The sequence below is a fragment of the Neovison vison genome, chromosome 6, assembly GCF_020171115.1.
Source record: "Neovison vison isolate M4711 chromosome 6, ASM_NN_V1, whole genome shotgun sequence".
NCBI classification, from domain to species: Eukaryota; Metazoa; Chordata; class Mammalia; order Carnivora; family Mustelidae; genus Neogale; species Neogale vison.
The window spans coordinates 172,941,399-172,957,557 of record NC_058096.1 but is presented as its reverse complement, the minus strand read 5'-3'; the positions used below and the strand labels follow the sequence as shown (position 1 = coordinate 172,957,557).

Below are 16,159 nucleotides of genomic sequence, written 5' to 3'. Positions count from 1 at the left end.
CTCAACCTTTTACCTGGATGCTCAGAGTCAAAACTTGAGTTTTTTTCCTCCCACATCCATTGCCAGGTCCCATCAGTTCTCTAAATCTCTGCCCTTGGTGAAACTCTTCACATCTTCTTGCCTTCATTTCCTGTACCACTAGCCTAGTCGGGGCTACTGTCATCTGGGTGCATCTCGTGTCTGAACGGGCGCCACATTGAGGGGGAGCTGGAAACTGTGGACGTAAAGCATTTGAACAGGCCCTGGCAGATAGGAATACTCAAGTGATGGAACAAGATCATCATTGTCACCCCTTCCTGAGACTGCACTGACTGACTTTCCTGTTTTCCTCAGAGTACAGCCAAGTGACCCTTAGTGAGCCGCTCAGCTCCACACAGTCCAGCCTTGTGCTTGTGACTAGCCATCCTTTCCCTCTTCTCCGGCCACACTGACCTCCTTTCAGCCCCTTAGGGAAGAATGCCCTCCAGGTTTGCATGTGCTGTTTGTTCTCTCTGCCAGAAAAAGCTTTTCTCCTTTCCCTCCCCTCTTATATGGATGCCACTACCTTCAGGAAGCTCCCCTACTGGTCCCTGTGGTTCATAATGGGCTCAGCTTGCTGGTTACATGATCCTACAGGATCCCTCAGGTCTCCTTTTAGTTAGCACACCTGTAGAAGTTCACTTTGTCTTCCCTCTCCTACGGCCCAGTTAGGCTGGGGCTGTTGTGGACACTGCTGTTTCTCAGGGGCAGGCCCTCAGTGATGTTCACGAGTGCAGGAACACTTCTGGCAGTACTTGTATGAGTGTTGCTGCCCTCCATGTAACTGGCGTGAATTTCTTAGAGGTGTGCTCATTCTTTCGGTGCCATAAGACCCGATTCCAGTGTCTGCTTCTCCTCAATCTGGCCCCTGACCGTGAACAGTCAGAGAAGTAACATCCTACACATGCCTTCTAGTCCCGAAGCTCTAGGCCTTGTAGACGCAGAGATTCTGAAACAGCCTCCGCCCTCACTGGGCTCAGTTTAGGAAAAAAGGCAACAGTATAACCATCACCTGGGTAGTAGAGGTATTGACCAGTGGCTTCTGAAGTCTCAGTGGAAGATAATAGGGCTTGGCCTTTGAAGGGTGAATAGGAGTTTGCTAACCACAGGGAAGAGTACTCCAAGCATAGACACGTAAGCAGTGGTGTGGTGCTGAGTTCTGTCCCCAGAGACTTGTTCGTGGAGCACTTAGGAAGAGAGAATTAGTGCTGAGTCTAGATTTTAGTGCATTTCTCAGATCTTCCTTACTTTCTGCAGTCCCCTCAAACTTTAGTTTCATACTCTGCTATCAGAGAAGTCCCTTCAGTATAGCATGTGACTATAAATGTGAATCTCACAGTCTGGCAGGGCTGGCTTCTGCCACAGGTCAGATTAGCTATATGACTTTGGGAGCCTACGGTTCCTACCCCAACACTGGGCGCAGTGTATCTGCTGCTCTCCTTGGTCCTTGATGTCCCCTTCCAGTAGCCACCATGGTTATTGGAGCTCTGCAGGCCACAGCTGTTGGTCACTTCCTGCCCTCTCCTGGCTGCTGCAGCCTTTCCCTGGCTTACCTGACCTCCCTGGGCTTTGTGCTGCTGCACGGTTCCTGCCTCCCCCCAATGTCCCCTCCTGCTTTTCCACACCTGCAAGAATCACAGCTCAGAGGAAATTTGTTGGCAATGGTGTGTACGACAGGTTGAGCCAGATGAGGGACAAGACCCCTGTGCTACTATGGGTAATGACTTTATTAGTGCAGTGCTGCAGCGGCCGTCTCTAGAGCTGCTGAAAGTAGGTCATAACTCTCCAGGGACTGTGGGAGGGTCAGGTAAATGAGCCTGTTTTAAATTCCTGGGAAAACCATTCCAATTACAGGTGCCGTGTTCACCTTCCCCCAGGAAATGCTCTCTCACTGGCACGTGCTAGCGTCTCCACATAGCCCCAGGACACTTAGAAGCAGTTATGTTGGGAGGCTGTCCCCAGATGGGGGTAAAGGAGCCTCAGAACTGGGTCAGGCCCTTCCATGGAATTCCAAATTCCAGTAGACTTTTTCAGAGCATCTGGTTTAGACTTTTTGTTTGGGCTAGAACAAACTACTATACTATACGTTTTTTGCAGTTTTTCTTATTTTTCATTCTCCGCCCCCACAACTCATGGGCCTCCTGTTTTAAAAGATTTTGTCTGCCAATCAGATTGCAATTACTATTCATCAAAAGACAAGTACACAGGGGTGCCTGGGTGACGCAGTTGGTTGAGGGTCCTATTCTTGCTTTTAGCTTAGGTTGTAATCTTGGTCATGAGATCAAGGCCTGCATGGAGCTCCATGCTTGGGATTCTCTCTTCCTCTCCCCCTCCCACTCATGCTCTTCTCTCTCTCTCTGTCTAAAATAAATAAATCTGTTAAAAAAAAAAAAAAAGGAGTATGTAGTGAATAGCAGTAAAAAGTGAATGAAACATGGTTGATGAGGAGGTTGAGGTTGGTATTTTCTGTGATGTGATAGCAGGTAAAAGAATGGCTCTTTCCATTTGGCACCAGTGGTTACGGGCTCAGGACTCTCTGTTTGCCTCTATCAACTCCCTAGACAGCCTGCTGGGAGCCCAGGGCTTAGATGAGGCTAATGTGTGTCTACTGCTGCTGGGTGTGGGGCTCTGAGTTGCCCAGCCCCTGCATGGCTTCCTACTCCACCATCACATCATGTTAGAATGCAGGGTAAGGGTGGTCCACAGGGTGAGGGTGCAGAGAGAGGAGGGAGGAGCTCTTGGAGTGGGAGTGAAATCTCAGATTATCTGGGATTTGGGGCCTATGGCTTGTGACCAAGATGCTGGGGTACTTGTTGCCCAAGAATAACCCTTGGATTTTATTTTTTAAACACCTTAAGTTCTCAGTCTGAGTTACATATTGATTCCAAGACACCTTTTATTGTTCTTTAATAGAGTTGGGACCTGGTGCAACAAACACAAAACTACCTGAAACTGCTGCTTTCCATAATTAACAGCGATGGTGAGTCTGCCTGTGCCTGAGGCCTCAAGTATTGGATCTTCTGGGTATTCCCAGGTCGTGATACTGTGCATATGTTTTTGGGGGGTCACACACCTACCTTTTGCTTTATGGGAGAAGGATTTAAGGATTCCCTTGTCCATTGGCAGCTTTATTCCACATCCTCAAAACCTAATAAAACAAAATTGTGAGCTAATTACCATCTGAACTATTCATGGTGTTTCTATACTAGGTCAGCTGACCTTTGATCATCAGTGTTGTGTGTGGGGCCAGAATAGCCTCTTCTAATTCAGGAAGATGAGAGAAAAATCAGTTCTGGTTTCTTAATGGGCATATACAAAAGTCCCTAGAGGGCCTGATCTCTGGCCCAGCTGTTTTGGGTGTTTTGATTGGATGGGTCCATCATGCTCAGGGTCTCTAGGGTGGACTGACTAACTCATCGATACCAGTCAAGACTTCTGTGGGGTTGCTCTTTCTTAAAGAAGTGGAAATGTATTAAGCTTACATAACCAAGAAAGCCCCAAAGCAGAGCCAGGTGCCTAAGAAATTTCACAAAGAATCTTCTTGTTTCTCATACCCACTGTCTCATTAGCTTTGTAACCATTCTAGATTTGTTTCCTGCCATCTGAACTCCCCCAGAAGAGAGATAGAGCCTCTCCCAGAGCTCATGCTCATTGACCCAGATTAGGTCAAGTGCCCATCCTTGAAGCTGTTGCTGTGACCAAGTACAAAAAGGGCACATGCCTACCTCTGGGGTTAGGCAGTGGTTCTCTACCTGGTGTAGTACTGCTTCTGGGGAACAGGGTGTTGTAGGAACCTAGAGGAAGGGGACTTCTGGAAAAATGGGTGTTGTAGGAACTGGAGGAAGTTTGCTAACATTTGGTTCATGTTAGCCAAGAGTCCCAAATGTCTTGCAGTTCCTGGGACAGCCCTGCACACTGAAGAATTGCCTTCCTCCAAAATATCTGTAGGGACCCCTGAGAAATGCTGGGTGGGGATATACATGTCAGCCCCACCTAAATGACTTGGGCAGTACTATCCAAACAGTACTGCTTTTCTAGAAAGTAACCAGAAAGAAGAAATGGTGTGCACAGAGACAAGTGCCTTCCACCTACCCCTTACTGGGAGTAGGTGGGAGAAGAATCTTGGGGAGGCCTACCAGGAGGAGGGAGACTGAGGGTGGTATGGCTCTCTGATACCAGACCAGGGTGGTGGCATGCCCTCTTTTCATGCATCCATATTTGCTTTTCCTCTGGGTTTCCTGTTGCGTGGCTCCTGAATAGATGACAGCGGGCTGCTGGTCCACTGTATCTCAGGCTGGGATCGGACCCCCCTCTTCATCTCTCTCCTACGCCTTTCCTTGTGGGCTGTGAGTATGGATGGGCTGGGCCGTGGGGTCAAGGATCTACCAAGATCTACTCTGGGAGCAGTAGGACTGTCTCCAGAAGTTAAGAGATTTGGAGTGAGGAACCCCAGGTGTTCAGAGCACGTGTTAGGTTTAACACTATTTTGGGGACTTTTGGGCAGCCCGGTTGTCACTGGGTCTGTAGTTGCAGTTCAGCTCCTGGGACTAGGAGAGGGCTTTGTCATGGGGAGTCATTTTTCCAATCTTAGCATGTCTCTCTGGTCTCCTCCAGGATGGACTTATCCACACATCCCTGAAGCCTGCTGAGATCCTCTACCTAACCGTGGCCTATGACTGGTTCCTCTTTGGGTAAGCCTTCGGGGAATGTTAGGTTGTTGGGTGGGCAATGCCTTGGGAACAGTGTTTCTGTGTGTATGTGGGTGTGGTGGCTCCTGTGACAGGGTTAGAGGTAAAGACAATTCTACCTCCTTGGGAAAGACGAAGGTGCCTGTCAGGCCCCACCTGAGATTGTGGTGCCAAATTCATGGTGTGTCCCCGTAACTCCCTTTTGTCCCCTTTTGCCCTCCTATCTTGGTGCGCTGTTCGCTTTGACCTCCTTGCATTCTTGTTGCAGGCACATGTTGGTAGATCGGCTCAGCAAAGGAGAGGAGGTGGGTACCGTGAGCAAATGCCGAGGCTCTGAGAGCAACAGCACGGCATCCTGCTTGGCGTCCACACATAGTGGGCAGTTCCTTGCCTAGTGCATGCAGGGATCAGGCAGCACGGCCACAAAAGCATCAGCACAATAGCCCCCTTTCTGAGCCTCTGTTCCTCTCCTGTGCAGTAGAGAATAGCGCTTTCCCACATGGCTGCCATGACCTCCAGCTATCAGTCCTCTTCTCCTTGCTTTTGCTGCCATCTTTCTCATATGGATGATCTTGTTTTCTGCACTCAGTTATGGAATGAAATTACAAGCCTTTCCTGGGCTCCTCAGCCCTACAGTTACAGCCCAGAGGCTCTTCCCAGTCTCTGTTTCCTATTCACACCATTCAGCAACTTTTAAGCCCCAGGGCCAGCCAAGCAAGCAGGGTCCTGCCCAGCTGCTCCCCATCTGCCCAGGGAGCAGATCCACACCAGTCACAGACCCAAACCAGGCACAGCCAGCCAGCCTCCAGGATCTCCTTACTCTTTGGGCACTGTCCCCTCTTCCTCTCTCTGCCTTCTCTATACCCCATCTTTTTCTACTTTTTGCAGTCTTTGCCTCTTTGGTATGCTTATTTTTCAGCCTGTTTTCCTTGCATGCAGACCTGGACTCAGACCTGAGTTTGAACCCTGCTTGTCCCACCTATTACTTGGTGACCTTGAGTAATGTGATTCACCTTGAGTCTCCTGGTGTCGATCATGCTTCCTCACAAAGAGAATCACTCTAGGTGCCCAGGGTGGGAGCTGTCACAGAGCATTAGCGCTTTCTCTTCTGCCCCCTGTCCACCGCCCCCCCCCCGCCCCATTTTCCTGAAACATCTTTCTCACCCTCCTAAGGCTGCCTTCTTTCCAAGCATCTTATCTTGTGCCTCCTCCTTTTGTTCCTCCCTCTCAGCAGCTCCTCTCCCCTTCTAAATCTCTTCTTCTGAGTGCTTATCACATCTGCCAGGGCTGCAGAGCTCATAAGCCTGTTCCTCAGAGGCCTCCATGAACTCTGTCAGAGGCAGTGACTTTGGCATTGAAAACAGCACATAAAGCCCCTTTGCAGCCTCTCATTTGGAGACTGACTGGCACTCCAGAACATTCTGCCCTCCATACCATCTCCCCAACTCTCAGAGCCAGCCAGATTCTGGCTTCAGGAACTGGACAGAGGATGAGGCCAAATCCATTGGGCTCTGGATTCAGACCCTGGCCACCTCTCAGCATCAACAGGAGGGTCTCCTCAGCTGGAAGGGTTGGTTGTCAGGGTGTGGGCTTTTCTCTTACCTCTACCAGACACTCTAGACGCTGATGCTTTAAAAGAAACAAACAAACAAAACACTTAAACGGCATTCTGTCCTCTTCCCCAGCCCTTGAGGTTCACAGCACGCTAGCATATTAAAGATTAAAGAGTCTGTGGTGAAGACACCTATTTAATTTTATGTAACCCAACATTTTCATACTGACCTAACCTGGGGTACCCTCCCTCCCTTTTGATGGCGGGGGTGGGGGGGATGGTGTTTGTTTGAGGAAATCATATGGGGCTCTGGGATACCATGTTTTTGTTTATCCAAGTGAGGGTTTGATGGACCACACCTTTCAGAATCACTGGGAAGTTTGTTTAAAAACTGTAGAGACTACTTTGTGTGCACTTCATGGGGGCCCATTTGATAGGGCACTGGCTGGAAGGGAGGAGAGAGGTGGTGGGACTGCAGCTAGAGGTCAGGAGCCGCCTCTTGCGCCTGCCCACCTCAGACTCTGAGCCAGACCTTGGCTGCCCCTCACCCCTGGTTCTTCTGAACTACTATTTCTGGGTGTTCCTCTTACAAAATCTGATCCCTTTCCTTTCCATCATGTTCAGTGCCCATTAATCTCCTCACCCCCAAATAATCTCTCTCCCAGCTGTTCTTCCCAGTTAGCCTCTCTCCTTGGGATTCTTAGGAAAGGCTGAGCGGGGAAAACTGCCTTCTCTTTATCCTTTTCAGTGGCTTGAGAACATGCATGTTGAATTTGAAGATGGTTTGAAAACTCACTGGCTTACCCTTGTATATTTTTCCTTCCCTCCTTGCCCTAACCCAGGCACATGACCCTGCCTGCCAAACACTCTCCCACCCATTTATACCATTTATAGAGCAGAACATCCATCAGGGTCCCTGAGGCAGGGCTGTTGTCCATCAGGGGCTGACCAGGTGGCTGGCTCCCCTCTCCTGGGAGCTGAGTCACCTAGATTTCTCTCCTTGGAGAAAGCTGTCTTCTCATGTGTGCTGCTTTTTGGTTTCTTCAGATTTTCTTCTTCTGCTTCAATTTTTTGAAGCATATCATCTCTGAGGAGTTCTCTGCTTTGAAGACACAGAGGTGAGGAGACACCTGTTCTCTCCCACTGGGCAGGGTACTCTGGGAAGGGCCACTGTGGGAAGAGTAGGCAGGGTCTCACTCACCGTCTGATTCCTGCCTGGCTTCCCTGCATGCTTGGCAAGTTAGCGTCTCATCCCTGCCTTCCCTCTGAGGCCAGGGTAGGGATTCCTGGTGACAGCCAGTGGGGAAAGAGGCTCTTCTGCCTTTGAGGCAGGGCTGGGGTCTGCCTGCACTCATGTGAACAGAAAGGCTTTGGGACAAAGGAGTGGTCTCTGGTGACTAGGAGAGCATGGCACATTGCTGCAGTGAAAAGCCAGCCTAGGGACAGGAGGACTCCCAGCACCCCAGCTCTGGCTGAGACAGCAGATTCTTCTGCCTGTCCTCCTGCTGGTCCTGCAGAGGTGTGTCTGCATCTCTTTGCAGCCCACCACCATGGAACAGAGTCTGCCTCCAGCCTGGGAAACACAGGAGTCTTGCCTGGCAGTTCCCTTACCAACTCTCTGAGAGTTGGTGTCTTTGAATTGACTTGCCTTCCAAATCCAAGCTCCTAGGTGTGTTGGGCCAGATTGAATGCCGAGGGGCCAAGGTGAAAGGAAGGAGTCAGGCTTTGCTGGCCTTTCAGTAGTGGCCTGACATTTTGCAGCACTTTAGGTAGGATTTGATTTGCCAGTGAGTTGGAGCTTCTTTCCCAGGCACGCGGCATGCTGGGCATGGAGACGACAAAGAAGACCCCATCCCAGAATGTAATTCACTATTCTGGTTTCTGTTTACAGGAGGAAGAGTTTGCCAGCCCGCGATGCAGGCTTCACTCTGGAAGATATCTGTATGCTGAGTGAGTTATAGGCCCCAACAGATTTCCTTGCGTATGTGCATCTTTCTGAGTATAGACCATGCAGGAACTGTTTGTTCTAGAAACTTCTCTTTCCAGCTGTATGGTGTGGAAGAGCTAGGGGACCAGTAGTTTGAGAAGATAATGAGAAGATAATGTGATGACTGATGACACTTGCTTCTTTCAGGACGAAAGGACCGTGGCAGCACTACCAGCCTTGGCAGTGACTTCTCTCTGGTCATGGAGAGCTCCCCAGGAGCTGCCGGGAGTTTCACCTATGAGGCTGTGGAGCTGCTCCCTGCAGGAGCACAGACTCAGGCATCTTGGTGAGGGGCCAGGCTGGAACTAAGCTTGCTCACAGCTGTGGCCCAGGGCCACGAGCTCCAGGGAGCCCCAAGTACAAAGGGAGCCCCTCACAGTAGGGCTGAGAGCACAGCTCCATGCCCTGCTGTCTCTCCTAGACCTCAGAGGCCAGCCATCTGGTTGGTGAGGGGCACAGTGTGCGGTGGCCCGGGAACATAAAGGGCTGGGGCTCCCTGTGGGATTAAGAAAGAAGCCTCAAGGCTGGGCAGACAGGGTGGGGTGAGGGGAAGCTTGTGTTAAAAGAGATTCCCTGGGGGAGCTCCCTTGTATCATTTGCTTGGGGGTGTGGGGCCAGTTAGAAAAAAAGAAGAAAACAGTGAGTTCAATATGATGATTATGAATTGGGAACTCGTTTGAGGGTGAAGTCCTCTGAGAATCTGATGACTCTGTCTCTAGACAGATGATTCAAACTTTTGTATTACAAGGAGAGGCAGTTACTGAGCTGTGAGGAATCTAGTGTGTACTCTGAGGCCAGTAGTATAGCGTTTTATTTGGATGTAACATTCCCTCTTATGAAGACCCAATCCTTGCTGCTCATAGCTGAGCCTGAGGGAATGCTAATGTGTACCCATCTCCATATGGCATTTTCCCAGTGGAGGTAAGGACTGGGCCCTGACATTTGGTAAAAGTGGGCAGAGGGCTTGCCTGGGGTTGCGCCTTGGCTAACAGCCCTACTCTTTCTGCTGCAGGAGGAAGAGCCACTCATCCTCTCCACAGAGTGTGCTCTGGAATCGGCCACAGCTCTCGGAGGACCGCCTGCCTTCCCACCAGGGGCTGGGGGAAGCCAAGTCTTCCAGCTCCTCATCCTCGAACCATTCTGACTTTTTCAGGATGGGTAGCAGTCCCCTGGAGGTCCCCAAACCCAGGTGAGGGGCTCCAAATCCTCTAATGGTGGAAGTGGTTAGCCTTTCCCTCTTAATAAGCCTGGAGAGTGGGGTTCCGGCCCATGAGCTGATGTCTAAGATGGTGTCTTGGGACAGAGTTCCTTGGCATGCAGTCTGGTGGGGAGTGTACCCAGGAGGCAGAGGGGTTTAACAAGCTTGCAGCCCTACCCCTGTCCGGAGGATGCATTAATGTTTGAGCAAGAGCTGGTTTGTAGAATGATTTGAGACTCCTCCCCAGAGCCCTAGCAGATGAGGAATCTAGAAGGTGTACTGATGGCAGTGTGATGGGCAGAGGGTGAGGGCTGCCTCCCCCTATTGCCTTTGATGGGTCTCAGCCTTCATGGCCCTCACATTCTGCTTAACAAGATGGATCCAAATCCTCAAAGTCCTTGGTTCTCGAATTCCATGTTTGGATTGGCGAGGCGGTGAGAAAAGACAGGGAGTTAGGCTAGATATGTGTGGCTCAGGCAAACCTTGGGAGACTCTGTACACCTGAGAAGTGCTCAGTCAGATGGACAGGTGTGGCTGGAGTGTGCTGCAGGAATAGTGTTCCCTAAAAGAGAGTAAAGCTGAATACTGGGCAGGGCCTTAGGGTTGAGGGATGGTCTGGCACTTGGGAAAAGCATTTCCTGGCTGACCCTGTACCACTTTTTCTATGTGATACCCACAAGGAAAGAATCCTGTGAATTGCTTTGTTTTCTCAAGTCTTGAGAATGTCTGCCCCTTCTGGAGAGAACAAAGCAGTCTGTGACTTACGAGTCCCTTGATAAATTCCAAGGAGAAAGAAGCATTTAGCATAAGGAGTATGAGCTGTGGAGTCTACCTCAGTTTGAACGGGCTCTGAAATGGACTGTTCCTAAAGTTTCAGGTCTTTTCCTCGTAGCAGGTCTGTTAACGGTGAGGAAACTGAGCCCCAAAGTCATAGGCCTATTACAAGAAAAGACCTGAAATTTCTGGAACCCTCTCCCTATCCCTACCTTCTGGCTTTTCTCCATGGGTAAAAGCAGGCAGTGGAGGAAGAGCACCCTCCCCATACCAGCAAAGCAGATCAACTCTAGGCCGGTAGGAGTCCCACTGAATGCACTGACCAGGGGAGTCCTGTGTGCTCACCTCTGAAGGTGAGCCCTTCAGCCTGGAGTGCTGCTGTGTCTGCCAGTGGTGTAGCTGAGTCTACTAGATACTAAACAAAGACCATGACCCCTCTGGCCCCACAGCAGGTTTGATGAAGACAGCTGGGCACATATGGTGCCAGGCTAACAAGGCCACATGCCTGTGCTCGGTCCTGTCCTCTGTGTGTGCCGACTGCCATGCCACCCTTGTCTGCACGCCTGGCTTTCCTCAGGGCTACCCTGGGGCTGGGGCACCATGACCTAACCCTCGCAGTTCTGGGCTGGAACTCTTGTTCAATGTCCCCACCTCCTTTCCTGCCTGAGCAACATTGCTGAACAGTGGGGAAGGAGTCCAGAGAGTCCTCCTATCCTCTTGGGTCCTACTGTAGCCTTAACTGTCCAACTGCTGGGGCTTCCCGCTGAGGCTGTACTCACCTCTTTGCACACCCCAGCTTTTTATTATCGCCTTCTTCCTGCCAAGAGATCCTACTTCCCAATCTTGTGATCATTTCCTTCAGTCTCACCAGTGGTTCTCTGCCTGCACTGGGTGGCTCAGACTCCTAGGGCTGGCCCAGGAGAGCTACAAAGGCCCCTGCCGAAGAAGACAGACAGAGGAGAGTTGGGGGTGTCCTCTGGCCTTTCAGCCCTGTGTGCTTAGCCTAGTCAAGGCTGGGATAGCTGGACCAAAGTGGGGCACAAGGCCTTGAAGAGGCGTGGGCTGGGCTGCTTTGAAGTGTTTGGCTCTGCCTGTCTATTCTGGGAATGCCCGCTTGGAGCCCGGCTGGTCTGGCCAGGCAACAAGGTTCTGGACTGGCTGCCTGTTTGCCAGAGCTTCTGAAAGACAAGATTATTCAGATTTGGAGCATTCTAATTATGTTTTTCCATTAACATTAAAATTAATTTAGTCTCTTTTATCTTAAAGTGCCTGAGGGATCCTGTCATTAGCTTCCCTGCCTCTCTTAGGTAACAACAGCCAATCAGCTTTTTAATGCAGTAGGGGGAACTGTTATGGAAAGAAACCTTTTAGTAAAGCTATCTGTGACAGCTGAAATTCCCCTCATTATGTGAATTCTTGGGGTTTTGAATGCTCCAAATTCTATAAGCGGATCTCTCTTAAAGCAGGACTTCCCTAGGAAAGGAGCCAGTAAAGCTTTATTTGAAGTTAAGAAGTAGGTGTTGGGCTGGGAAAAAAGTTCTGTGGGGTGCTAATTCTTATCCAGTCCCAAGCTCATCCTCCTGTATGAGAAGGCTGGTGGCTTTTTGCTTTATTAGCTGCCACTGCGACAGCTTCTCATTGAGCTGCATTTCTGGACCATTTTAAATCTCTAATCAGCTGCAGGGCTAGGGGCTGAGAAGAGGCAGGGCCAATGCTCTGAGCTCACATGCCTCCCAAGGTCCTGGTTAGTAAGTGGCTCAGCCCCATGTGGCCTTGGTCTCTACTGCAGAGTAGACATCTTTAGGGGTGGGAGGTTGCTAGCACAGCACTATTCTTGCCTGAGGAGGGATGGTGCCACCACTGAGCCCAGCTTGAAGCTAAGCTGCCTAAAGAGCAGATCAACTTGGCTAAGGGACACCTAGCAGTCTGGTTGAATAGCTAAGTAGAAACACAGGAACCAACTTCTGTTGCCCAGCTAACTTCTCTTTCCCCATCTTCCACCACATATCAACTGCTCATTATAAGCAGTGAGCTCTGTCCTAGGTTGTGTTTAATGAGGCAGAGAAACCAGATTGCTTTCTGCAACACAAAGGGTTCTTGTCCCATGTTTGACATTGTCTTGCATAGCATCATGGCTTCAAACCAAGGATGAGTGGTAAGAAGCCTAAAGGCATTGCTAGCTTAAGACCCAGAAAAGGACACTTAGAATCCTAAAATATTTCTTGAGCTGCTGTGGGAATGCAGATGTTCCCTACCTCTTTCTCTCTCTCCTTCCCTTCTCTTTCTCTCTCTCTCTCTCTCACACACACACACACACACCAGTGTTTAAAGGTTTAAAGTCTGGGCTGGGGAAAACTGACATTTTTTCCTTTTTTTTTTTTTTTCCCCAAATGTGATAAGAAATCCTGTCCTAGCCATCTCTGAAGTCAGTTGCTCTGTGAGTTCAGGAACTTGTTGAATTGAAGGAATCTTCCCTAAAGCCCCATTCCTGGAAGCATTCACTTAGGCAGAAGTTATGGGACCATCATCTAAAGGCTTGGGGGTTGGCAGGTATAAGTGTAGATTAGAGGTGACATCCAGGCTCCCTCAAAGTTTGGGATTTTAGGTCTTGGATCAAACATTCATTCCTTACATGACTTCAGACATGTCACTTGATGGCTTTGAATTTTTGTTTTCTCATCTGTGTAATCAGAGGTTTAGACAGGCAATTTCCACGTTCTTCCTAGTTGGGTACCTTCAAGCCTTCTGTGTCAGCTCAGGTGCTTCCAGATGCAATTAACAAAAACCCCATCTCAAGAGGTTTAAGTAGTAAGGGAACACTGTTGCTTCTTTTGGAAAAGTCCAGTGGAAAATACGACCTTCGGGTGTAGTATGGTCAAGGTTCCAACTCCCATTTTCCAGTGGTCCTTTTCCCTTGCCTCCTTCCACATGCTAGCTCTGTCATCTGCCCAGCTTCCCTAATGGTGAACAGCCACTCCTGAGCACTCTGCTTCCTTTCTCACATCCAGGGATCACATGAGGACCTCCCTTCCAACCACGAATCACAAGTTCTGTGCTTTATGCCATTTGAAAACTATGTGCCCATTCCTGAACCAATCCCTGAAGCCCCTACCACCCCTTATCAGGAAGGAAGATCAGTGTACTATGGGGCTAGTTTGGGCCAAGTTTTAGTCCTAGCTTTGCCACTCCTAGCTATGTGTGACTTGGAAAAATCACTTCCCTCCTGAGCTCAGTTTTTTCATTCCACCTTCAATGATCAAGTGATTGATGATCCTGGCTTCCATAAATTTGGGTGTAAGTGAGTTAATAGAACTAAGTATCTGGCACGTCGTAAATACTCATCCTTTCCACAAATGCTCAGTAAACTGTAGTTGTGGTGAAGGACCTGTCCTTATTCACCTGTCTGAGGGCCATTTCAGGGCACTAGGCATCTGGGTAAAAGGCCAGGCCAGGCACCGCAAGACAGACCTGTTTATTCATGCCTCAGCTCTGTGGGTTGGGACAGCTCTGCTTGTGTGGGTATTCTTGTATCTTTTTCCAAAAAGGACTAACTAAAAGATAACCTGCCTGAGTCCTGCCCACACTGGGTATCTGGCAGGACATGGTTTTGGTTGGGGGGGAGGGGAGTGGGAGTTGCAGCTCTTTTGGTGCTATAAAGAGGGGCCTAAGCAGTATCCAGATAAGGGAGTGAAATGTTGCCAAAAATCCAGTCTCCTAGGCAGAAGTGTGAGCCCTCCAAGCCCTGGGGATGTGGACAAATGACCTTGGAAGCACCATCAGCTCCACAGTTCTCCAGTTTGAGGGTAGCTTGGCCCTATGTTCCCTCTGGCTCTGTAGATATATTTAGGAGCTAGAACTCAGACCTCTCTCTCTCCCTTTTCTTTTTCCTGCCTTTTTTGTACTCAAGTAAAGACACAGGGCAGTAGAGTGTGGGGTCTTAAAAAGCTGATTAAGTTACCTATGTACTGAGAATATCTTGAAAGTATTCCTTTCAAGAGGTGCAGGTACTACTTCTGGTGACTGTTGCTTTCTTTCATCTTTAGGTGTCCCCTCCAGACAGCTAATCCAGACTGGCACTTAGGAGCACCTCTCTGCTTAGCATAGTCCCTGCTGTCAAACCCAGGAGCTGAACAATTGTTTTGCAGCCCTTTCTTTAACAAAAGCCTCAAACAGGAAGATTTGTCTGCAGCCAGTTGCTTGCTGAGATGGCTTTATGTCCCCTGGGATCACACACCCTGTTGCTATCTGTACTGCCTACTTCATTCCACAGTATCCCCTGGCTCCCCCAGATGTATTTCTTGCCTGGTGGTGCTAACTTCTGGATGCTAGGGAAGTGACTAGCCTAAGGGGACCAGAAATCCTCATATTCCATCTTTCTGTCCTTCTTCCATTGGTAGTTTGAGTCTCTAATAGCCTGGGCGGGGGTGGCTGGAGAACATAAGAAACCTCTATGTTCCCAGCCCCAGGAGTGCCCCATCCTACTCAGCATCCTTTCCATTCCCTCAATACTCTGGTGTTTAGCCATTGTTTTCCTACAGACTGCTAAAACTGGAAGAGGAAATCTGCCCTTAGAGTTTGAACAGTAGATGAGATTTGGGGAGCCAGGGTGACCTGGGTCGAGTTATGGGGACTGAAGGCCCAGCAAAACCTGGAGGAAGCACAGGGAAACTAGCAGGCTGTGGATGTGATTTGCCCTCTCCTGGGCAGCTGTCTCTTTGATTTACAGACTGCTTAAGTCCTGCCAAGTTTAGAAACAAGGAAATCCTGCTTTGTGGGGCATGAGGGGGCTTCCACCAGGTAGCAGACCATGTCCTATTTTCCTCCCTATTGCTGCTGTTGCACACCTTCCAGAGTTTAGCAGGAATGATGAATGTGGAAGTCTCTGTGTTGCAGGGGGTTCCTATTCGTGGCAGCTTTAACATAAAAAACCATCTGTTTTCCCGGTCTCAAGGTGGTTCTGTTGTAGGACAAATCTGTAATCAAACTTGGCTTTAAAAATCTCTTCTTGCACTCACTAGCTATGGGACCTTGAGTAAGTGTCTTCACCTGTCTGGACTGTCATTTTTCTCTGTCTCTAAGATAAGGATGGTTAAAGATTACCAGAGATGTAGTATTTGGTCAGAGCATCACTCAGGTGGCAGCTGCTTGAGGATGAGGCTGGGATGGCTACTCATGAGGGCTGTTGCCTCAAACTTGGAGACATTGATGCCAGCTAACTAGGTGGGCCAAGGTCAATGAATGTCTTTCTCTATTTCCGACCCCCTGTACCACTCATGCTTCTGTGTTACTGGGTTCCTATAGAAGTACTTTCTGCTATTCTTGAATTAAAGAATAAAGGGTCAAACATCAAAGATGCTTTACCCCTGGGGATGGAGACCTGGAGTAGCCGATCAAAGGGCCTTGTTTGATGTCTTACTATCTCCTCCCTTCCTCCTCCACCCCCAGTGACTGGGCTACTGCCCTGAGACAGTAGAGAGAGGTTAGCTATCAGCCAGAAGGTGATGACAGCAGTAGATTGCCAGTACAACTTTCCTCTCCCTGCACTGCCCAAACCTCCATCTGAAAAAGGCCTAATAAAGCTGTCAGGTTGCCTGCCTGATTCATCCCTTCCCTTTAGGGTATAACCATTAAGGTCGCTGGGTTGATGCTTGTGAATACAAACTATGGCTCCTGGAAGGTGCTGCAGAGAAAGCATATGTGTGTGGGGTGGGAGGTGCCTCAGGGCTCCCATCACCTCACTTTTCAGTCTAGGTCACCACCCTCCACTGTCCCCAAGAAGCTTATTCTCCCATTGCTCTGATAAGAGTTCAGTGGCCCCAGGGTTGTGCCTTGCCCACCCAGCCAATCTGCATGCCGGGGGATATGAGGTGATCCTGTCTCCCTGTTTCTTGGGGCATCCAGCCTTGTTCCTCCTTTTGGTGCTGCTGAGATTGTACTTGCTC

At 49.5% G+C, this 16,159-nt stretch overlaps 1 protein-coding gene across 4 annotated transcripts in view; it reads left to right on the top strand.

Moving 5' to 3' along the window:
- Positions 1-16,159, top strand: part of MTMR14 (myotubularin related protein 14) — a 45,946-nt gene that overhangs the window by 25,592 nt on the left and 4,195 nt on the right. For all 4 annotated transcript variants that reach the window (XM_044253068.1, XM_044253069.1, XM_044253066.1 and 1 more), the window contains exons 10-17: positions 2,932-2,998; positions 4,279-4,364; positions 4,633-4,709; positions 4,975-5,011; positions 7,306-7,376; positions 8,150-8,208; positions 8,393-8,531; positions 9,258-9,434. In XM_044253068.1, the coding sequence (XP_044109003.1) occupies positions 2,932-2,998; positions 4,279-4,364; positions 4,633-4,709; positions 4,975-5,011; positions 7,306-7,376; positions 8,150-8,208; positions 8,393-8,531; positions 9,258-9,434 (713 nt within the window). The remainder of the gene's footprint in view (positions 1-2,931; positions 2,999-4,278; positions 4,365-4,632; positions 4,710-4,974; positions 5,012-7,305; positions 7,377-8,149; positions 8,209-8,392; positions 8,532-9,257; positions 9,435-16,159) is intronic.